At 38.7% G+C, this 9788-nt stretch overlaps 1 protein-coding gene across 3 annotated transcripts in view; it reads left to right on the plus strand.

Annotated features, from left to right (window-relative positions):
- Nucleotides 1-9521, plus strand: part of LOC145668262 (cytoplasmic aconitate hydratase-like) — a 160884-nt gene extending 151363 nt beyond the window's left edge. For all 3 annotated transcript variants that reach the window (XM_081735961.1, XM_081735962.1, XM_081735963.1), the window contains exons 17-18: nt 1327-1512; nt 8641-9521. In XM_081735961.1, coding sequence (XP_081592087.1) covers nt 1327-1512; nt 8641-8754 — 300 coding nt within the window. In that variant the 3' untranslated portion in view covers nt 8755-9521. The remainder of the gene's footprint in view (nt 1-1326; nt 1513-8640) is intronic.
- The last annotated feature ends 267 nt before the right edge of the window (nt 9522-9788 follow it).

Here is a 9788-nt window from a genome sequence, read left to right on the forward strand (position 1 = left end):
ATTCCTGAAATGGCAACACTGTTTCTTAGTCTGTAGGAAGATATTATATATTTCAACGTTACTGGTACTAATTACTTACTTTGAGGAATATTTGTAATTATAATTGACCATATTACGGCCAGTGTTGCTTGGAAGTAAACATAGTATATTTTTTTATCCAAAGTGGAAAAAATACTTCTAAGAATTACGAAAGACTTGTTAACCGAAAACACAAACAAAACAAAAAAAAAGGAGTTTTTCAGTGCTTGTCAAGTAAACGGTTTTTTTTAAAAAAAATTGAATTTTATTGTTACAGAAATTGCTCCATATTCCCTTCGTAAGAGTGGGCTTTCGAATTACCCGTGTTTACTTCTTTTTAACGAAGAATTCAAATACAGAGTTTCACATCTCCCAACTTGAGCACGTCTGCATACTGGAGAACTTCATGAATATAAAATCAAAATTTAAAATATTGTTGACATTTGTCCCCTTCTATCGTTAGAAGCAAAATTTTAGAAAATGTCCAAACACGTTTACTCATTTTTAATGAAGAGTTTATATACTGAATTTCATACCATCAACTTAAAGAAAATCTCTCTCATTGGACATTTTGACATCAAATCGGAAATGTGAATATTATAGATTTTTTCTCCTTTAACCCGGAATTTTTAAAACGCTGAAACACGTATTCCCTTATTTTTTTTTGAAGAATTTTTGTATCGAATTTCACATCTCCATCCATCCTAAACGAATCTCTACATTTGATGTTATCTGAAAAAGAACTGGATATTTGAGTAGTGTAAAAAATGTATTTCTTTTCTCTTCGTGAGCGGGATTTTCGAAAACTATAAAATACGTGTTCTCACACTCTTAATGAGGAGCGTATTTACGAAATTTCACCCCTCGAACTTAAGTTAATCACCCATTCAGCATTTTATAAATACAAAATCGGAAATTAAAATATTCTAGAAATTGCCCCCTCCTCCCTCTGCTCCGCTTAGGGGCGGAATTTTTGAAAATGCTGAAAAGTGAGTTTATATGCCGAGTTTCATCTGCCTACTTCAAGATTTGCGAGATAATTTATACTTGAAAAATAAAAAGACAATCATCCCTCCTTAGGATACATGTTTCTAGAATTCCTTTATCCGCTGCTTCCATGGCAAGAAATGTCTTGTCCAAATTGTGCGATTCTAGCTCTAGTAGTGTGCTGAGCGTTGAGTGGCTTACTTCAATCTTTTATGTGATACTACAGATTAATATTGTGTTAGTTATGTAGTATTTGTGTCTTAAATTGAGACTTTGAAGAAAACAGTATCTTACATCTATATGTATTTACGTAATTTTCAGGGTATTCGAGCTGTTATTGCAGAATCATATGAGAGAATACACAGATCAAATTTGGTTGGAATGGGTATAATACCATTACAATACCTGCCCGGACAAACAGCTGAGTCGCTTGGGCTTTCTGGTCACGAAACCTTCACTATTCTTCTTCCAGAGAAGTGCCAGCCCCAGCAGCATATACAAGTACAGGCAAGTTGTTGTTAGCATGTAATTCTTTTTCAAGAGAATTGGGAAGAACTAAAAGTTCGGTCACTTGAGGGATATAGAACTATACGGTTTGTGTGGTTGTGATTGTGGTAGTACTGTATATGTACCGTTATATAATGTGTGTGTGTGGAGAGAGAGAGAGAGAGAGAGAGAGAGAGAGAGAGAGAAGAGAGAGAGAGAGAGAGAGAGAGAGAGAGAGAGAGAGAGAGAGAGAGAGAGAGAGAGAGAGAGAGAGAGAGAGAGAGAGAGAGAGAGAGAGAGAGAGAGAGAGAGAGAGAGAGAGAGAGAGAGAGAGAGAAATGAATGAGAAAGAGAATGAAAGATAATATCTTCATCATTGGAAGAAGCAAATATATTAATTGTTTTAGAAGCATTACAATTGGTAAGTTTCTAATTTGCTGAATACGTCAGTTGTGAATAAAACCAAATATTTGTAAAAATTCGACAAATATACACTAGTAGAAATTAAAAATGAAAACTAAGAAACCATTATCGTGTGTATCTATGGATGTAATGTGTATTATATCAAGAAATCATGCCAGTACATATGTTGTGTGATCTTTTCCACCTGCATACAGATTGCACTGTCGCACGAGGACTGTCTTAGGCAGGGTGCGAATTGGCGGGGGGGATGCCAGGGATTTCCCCCCTGACAAAAATCTTTCCCACTCTGGAGAAGAAAAATTTTATCCCTGGCAGGGATAACTTTTTCCCACTCTGGAGTATTTTTAAATGGACATAAAGATAAAGATAAAGAAAAAGGGAACAATTCTTACTTTGCGTAGCTAACCTAAATATTACTTGAGTGAAAATTTATGGAAGATCTCACATCTCAACTGTTTTGTACTTGTTAGTATATATATATATATATATATATATATATATATATATATATATATATATATATATATATATATATATATATATATATATATATATATATGTGTGTGTGTGTGTGTGTGTGTGTGTGAGGATTGGGTGCGAATATGGGTGAAATTCATCCCCCCCTGGGAAAATTTTTCAATTCGCACACTGGTCTTAGGGGTACTTGTTGTCATTCTGGGGAATGACGTTCTACACTTCCGTCTGGGGCGCAATTTGTCAAGGTTGTCGCCGTCAGATTGACAGACCAGACCAGATGCCGTCCAGTCGAGTCTCACATATTCTGACTTGTCAGCAAGGTCTGAATATTATGCAGGGCAGGGAAGTTGCACATTCTAGAGAGCGCGTTGGGTAACACGAGCTGTGTGTTGGTGGTATTGCCCTGGTGAAAGAGTTCATCTATGATGTTTCGGGAACGACAGTGGAATGGGTTGTATACTGTTTTAAATGTACCCTACACTGGTTAAAACTCTGTATGACACTGCAGGGGAATACTCTTTATAGCCTATGACTTCCCATATCATGATATCTGATTTTGGACCTGTTTATTGCTGCTGTATAGAATGTGGAAGATGCCGCTCACCTAGTCGATAATATACCCGCAAACGTTCCATCATTTGCGCCAAGTTAAATCGGCTTTTAACGCTAAATACAATGCTACGCCATTCTTCCCTTCCAGTTGTTTTTCTTGTGACATTAGACTCGACTGCACGGTGCTGAGGCTTGAGAAGTGATGAGCGTCACCACGGTTCATAGGGTTGCTGATGGTCTTACTAGACCATTAACATTGTCTTAATACGATTGTCGCGATGCGATGGTCTTAATGCGATCCGCAAGAGCAGTCTGTTTGATGCGGGTGTTTAAAGTGTACATCCCTGTGCCGTGACCGTCTGTTACTAGGTTGACGTGCTTGTGCACCTTCATGTTAACACCTCGTATGCATATCAGACACTTTCTTTGCAAAGTGTTGCGTGACTCTTGTGGAATGACTTATCTGGCCTCCCGTGGGCCCACAATGTACCTTCGGTTACTTCGTTAACTGCACAGACCCATCTCACCAATACCGTCCTGATATGCCCCAAACGACATTCTCAATTTGACACAAAGTACACTGCTGAAAAACAAAGCTACTTCTTTGTCACATCAGCAATTACTGCTAGAAGCTACAACCTCCATATCTCTGCTGCGAGCTTTTTGGTACGTAATTCGGAGTGGTTAGTCGTTGTGTACCACTAATCCATCCGATTACGGAGTTTTTACGTGACTTCATACTGGGTGTTCATTTTTCACTCTTTAATTCAAATTCAGCAATATAGTGCTCATACAATAATTGATCGATGAGAAATGTCGGTAGTTTGTTAACCATTTTATGTACTTGTTTTAATATTGTCCTGCACATAGATGGAAAAAGTTTCCATCATATTAAATAAAACTTCAAGGTTATTTTGTAGTTTTTGTGTAAAGTCGTTAAATAGTTCCATGAAAAAAAATAGGGCAACATTAAGTTTCGTTATTGCTGGCAGGGGAAAGATTATCAGAAAATGTGTTTATAACTACGATGGGTGATCAGAGAGTAAGGTTACAAAGCCTGCAGTGAAACGTGAATATATTATTTCATACAACCAATAGTCAACAGATAGGACATACATTAGGTTATTTTTCGACAGTCTCCATATCGATTGAGGCACTTGTCGCGTCGTGAGGTGAGTTTGAAGCAGGGGCGTCATTTAAGGGGGCAGGGAGGGGCATTTGCCCCCCTGAGTTTGAGATGTATATAGATTTTATCAATAGAATAGTAATAAATCAGTGAAAAACGCGAAATTTTACTTATATCAAGGGGTCTTGCCCCCCCCCCCCAAGCAAAATCTGAATGACGCTCCTGGTTTGAAGATTCCCTTATGGTAAAAGTTCTGTCTTTGTGTTCAGCCACGTCGTCACGAAGTGTTTCTGAAGCGAAGCGACGTCCTCCTAGGAGCTTCTTCAAGTGCGAGAACAGGTGAAAGTCGCTTGGAGCGTGGTCAATGATGTCCCAGCGAAACTGCTTTAACAGGTGCTGGTCTTCTGGGCTGTATGCGGGCGCGCATTGTCGTAAAAGAAGATGACGCCCTCGGTGAGAAGTCCTGGCCGTAAACCTCATCCAGCTGCCGGTGAATTTCAGCCGGTGTTACATGTTTCGCCCACAAAAATCGAATAACTAAGCGGACTTCTTTGCGAGATCAGTTTTCCAAACGAGTCGCCATTTGTGTTTACCTACAAGTAGCACCGTGGCACAGTTGCCGACTCCATGTAATAAAATTACCCCACACCTCATTCCTCTATAACAGACGGAACTCCAGAAATGTCGGCCTTAAGACTTTAGTTTCTGATCCTCCCTCAAACTACAGAATGGTGTATAATATATTTACCAATTTGAGATGATAATTTTGCCAAAACACACATGCGTGTGCGCGGCATACCTACATCCGTTACGAGTTGGGAGTCAAGCAGTTAGAACGTTGACTAGTGCAGACGTGGATTTCGATGACAGAACCCTTCATCCAGACAGGCATAACGAACACGGTGGCATGTCAATGGAGAGTCATGTATAATGTTTTGATCCGCCAATTTTCCAAATTAAATAAGACGTTGGTAAGTTACAATTTCTCGAACAATGCATCCAGGCAGAACGAGGAAATTTTTCAAGGTCGACTGATGTCTGTGTTGTTCATATTAGGCACTAGATCAAATGCTTATCACATACACAGCCATGTAAATTTAGTACGAGCACTCATAGTCTTTCCATTGTCATTTGAATTTCGTAGATACAGTATGTTCTTTGTAATACTTACTATCCTTTCACCTAGTAATATCACTTGTGAATTACGATATTTTTATAGAAGGAAAAAAGAAAAAAAGGACAGAAAAAACATTAATCTGCAGTGTGTAATTTAGTTAATCCGTAAAAGATCTCATATAGTATATCTGTCTTACTGTAATTGATTTTTTAAGTTAACAAAGTAGCCAAATTGTTGTAGTCTAGTATTATTATGAGCACACATTAAACTGGTGTTATAGTGTAGTGGTCCGAAGAAACATTTATTTATTATTATTTTTCTTCAAAATGTATATGAAGAGAGTAACCCCCCTTTAAAAAAAAAAAAATCCTGCTTAGTAAATTTCTTAACGTTAGACATTAACTTTAGAAAATAAGTCCTTCAGTTGATCTTGCAATCGAATTTGCCAGTTCAGAAAATGAAAAAAGTAATTATTACAACCGAGAATTACAATGAAGCCACAAGTCCTACAGGTAATAAGGGACACTACACTCGTGAAGATTTCATTTCTTATATAAAAAGATAACCAAGAAAGTTCTTTCGCTATTTATGGAGGTCTGTGTTCCATTGGCCGTCACACCGTGAGTTGAATGCGAATGGAGATAAGGCGAACGTCAGTTGTTGGTATGGTATATCCAACATACTACGTGGTTGTGGCAGTTCAATTACACCATGAACTTGTGTAAGGACAGAGTAAACATGGGACCTCCACAGAGCGTCATAAGGGCGTGTATGATGTACGAGTTCAAACGGGTCAAACGCCGCTGCAGCAGGTCGTAAGATATACCAGGCTCTTGGTGAGGGTGTCGCGACTGTGCGGACAGTGCAGCGGTGATTTAACAAGTTTAAGGACGGAGACGAAACATTCGAAGACGCACTATGTACCAGAAGACCAACACATGTACAGAATTAAGATTTTCAGGCAGCAATTGAAGTGAACAGTGACCAGGCATGTGAGGAATTAAGCCTACAATTCAGTGTGAGTGGAGAAACCATTCGGCAGCACCTCCATCAATTTAGAAAGTACTACAAGTTGGGTCGATGTGTTCCACATGATTTGACTCCGGGCCAGAAGGCAACGTGAGCAGACACCTGTGTTTCTTTGCTGTCTCGTCTGAGGAAGGAGCCATTTCTGGACAAGTTGTTAACATGTGATGAGAGGTGGGTCCTGTACGAAGCTTCACAGCGCCATCATCATTGGTTAGCATCCCATGAACCGGTTCCAAAACAGCCGAAACCAGCACTGCACCGGAAGGTCCTCCTGTGTGTTTGGTGGACTGCTCGCGGCATCGTGCATCGGAAACTGCTACCAACTGGTCAGAGCATCAATGCAACTTTGTACTGTCAGCAGTTGAACCGCGTTCAAGGAAAACTCAAAACTGGAGCCAGCACTTCCGAATCGCAAAGGGGTCCTCCTGTTACAGGAAAACGCTAAGCCCCACATGGCTAGGATGGCCCGGGACACCATTCTACGCCTTGGATGGGACATACTACATACTTCCCGGACATTGCGACGCCAGATTATATCCTGTTCTATTCCTTGGACAATCACTTTAGAGGACACCAGTTCAAATCCCAAGTAGAGGTGCAAAATGCACTTGATACCTTCTTCGCTTCACAGCCCACCATGTTCTACCGCGATGCAATCCGTAGCCTTCCAGGTGCGCCTTAGGTGACATATCGATGTTCGAAGGTGATGGATGAAAAAGCGATAGAATTTTCTTGGTTACCTTTATAGTGCATACCTCGCTTTGTAGGTCAACGAGAATAGGCAGAAGCGTAAGTACGATAAACTTCAATAGTGGTACATGTGTGCTGTTTATACTTCAGACAGAAAATTCCCCTTTTGCAAAAGTCCTCATTTTGCTAATGAAAAAGTTACAGCAAATTTCAGTTCATTTTCATCAGAAAAATGCCTTTCGCGAAGTTTGTCTTTCAGTTTTCGAAACAAATTACAGTTGAACTGTTCTAAATCCGGGGAGTAAGGTGGATGTGGTACTGATTCGAATCCCAAATCGATCACAGTCCTGATGGATAGTTCACAGTTCTGAGGTGATGCATTGTGTTCTGCAGGAGAAAACCTTCACTCCGCTCTCCTTCTCTCTTGGACTTTATACTTTCACGCAGCTTGACTAGTAGAGTATCGTAATGGTCTCCTGTAATGATATGTTCCTTTTCCAGAAAATCAATGAACAGGATTCCTTTAGTACCCCACAAAACAGAGAGGGAGCTTGGCGGCAGATGGTGTGGTGTGACTTTGAACTTCCTGTGTGTCAATGACTCTGAGTGTTTCCATTCCTTACTCGCTTTCTTTGTCTTTGGGTCATAGTAATGCACCCATGTTCCGTTACCACTCACAATCCAGTTAAGTTTATTTTGATTTTAACGTTCCTTTTAACAGCGAGGCTATATGAGACGGGACTTACTGATTAACGTGGAATCCGAACCACATGAACTCCTGCCGGGAACGAACCCGGGTCTCCCTCGCCAAAGGCGTGTACACTAACCGTTTAGTCACGAAGGAGCTCTACAATTCAATTGAAAATTGCCTTTTCATCTGGAGGACAGTGAGCCAAAAGTTATGTGGAAATATTGCGCCTTACTTGTTTGTGGGCATTTATCAATATTAAAATGAAAAATTAGGGACCCAGCTGCCGAGATCTTGGAGAGTCGTAATTAGTTATGTAGAATGCTGTGAATGGACTTTGGCTCTGATCTTTAGGATGTTCACTAACTATTGAATAGTTATTCTATGGTCTTCCATCAAATTGTTCTCAACTTCGTCGAACATTTCTTCATTTCGAGCGGCTGCTGGTCGCCCACTACTTGGGTCATCATCAATGCTTTTCCAACGTCGTTTAAATTTACTTGCCCATCTGAAAAATAACCTTCTGAAGGCTTTAGTGTAAGCAACCCCTTCCAACGTTAAAAAACTTTTATCATAGCCTGTTTCTCCAGATTCATCATTTTCGTCGATAGAGGCACTGCTTCAAATCGTTTCACTTAGAAAGGAAACAAAAGATTAGTTGCTCCAATTTTCTGCAACATCTAATAATATGTGAACCTGTGTGCAATGTTCTATGCTTGTGTAATTTACGAAACGAGCTGTTTTTAATGTTTCTGGTAGTGATTCCATGTAGGATGACGGTTCATTGTTCTTTTCGGTGCATGTGATGGTAGGAAACCTCAATGGCAGACATTCCACTTCAGTTAATATTAGATCCAGTTCTTCGTAATTTTTAGTGTTAGATATGTATATATGTATATATATTATGCAAAGAAGTGGACAATACAGTTTGTAATTGTTATTTCAAGAAATTTATTTGTAGTACAGTTAAAAGAACATCATAAGAATGGAAGAGTAGACTATGTTGAGGCCCATAAGTAATTAGTATGTTTTCTCTTTTCCTCTTAGGTTAATGATGGTCGCAGTTTCGAAGTAATCCTTCGATTTGATACTGAAGTAGAATTGACCTACTTCAAACATGGTGGAATTTTGAATTACATGGTTCGTAGAATGGTACAGTAATTCAGTGACGTCATGTGTAAGACTCTCGAAATAACAAAAAGACCCACGTTTGTCAGAAGACTGTCTGGTCACATACTTGCCTTCCTAATGCCTTCAGCAGTTCATATTAAGGTAGAAAATTGATCCTGACATTATGCAGTGCGATACCAAAGACCTTCAGCTTATAGTGATTTATTAGTATGAGTGGAAACATTCCAAGTACTGTTTCTTGACCGTTGATAAGGGAGCGTTACGGAGATTATTTTCCTTAATAGTTGTATCCAAATGAAAATCTTGAAAGGATTATATAATGCGATGCCAAGGGTGTGTGATCATTTTACTTATTTATATATATAAAAATGTTTATAGTATAAAGAAGCTAAGTTTAAATAAAAGATGTTAAATATATTTACGAAAGATATGTATGCATTTGAAACATACATGTGTAAGAGCCATTTTATACAGATTGTTGACAGCGATGAGAAGAAGAGTGTGTTGATTAAAAAAAAAATGAATGAATGATTAAAAGTGAAGGCCTATTTCTATGTTCTTTGGTGCTGTGGTGAGAAACAGGAGAACTTTTACTAAAGATTTGAAGGGTGCTTGGATACTTAGTAGCATTTTTGATTTGGTTAAAATGTTATTGAATTATATTGCACGAGTGTAGAAGTACTTACTTCAATGCCCTGAAGCTTTCTTTTTTTTGTGGTTGTGCATTTTATTTTTGAATCAAAATATTTGTACGGTTTATGGTTAGAAGTGAGTAAATCTTTTCGTTACAGTTTTCATGAGTGTGTTTTAAATTTAAGTAAATGAAAACGTAAACAAAAATAATGCTATAAAACATGTGTTCAAATTGATCATCACTGATTCAAGAGAAAATTTTTGTTACACACATTGCCATCAGAGAGTGAATGTATCTCCTTAGTTCCACAGATTAACGATGTAATAGTGTTTCTGGTTATACTGCACATTGTGTTTTCAAGTACTGCTGAATTTCAAAAGGTTATGGGTTTTAAACGGGAAGTCGAGTGAACATGAAATAACTTGTAGTG

This window comes from Thermobia domestica, chromosome 13 (assembly GCF_964235325.1).
Source record: "Thermobia domestica chromosome 13, izTheDome1.hap1.1, whole genome shotgun sequence".
Classification (NCBI taxonomy): domain Eukaryota; kingdom Metazoa; phylum Arthropoda; class Insecta; order Zygentoma; family Lepismatidae; genus Thermobia; species Thermobia domestica.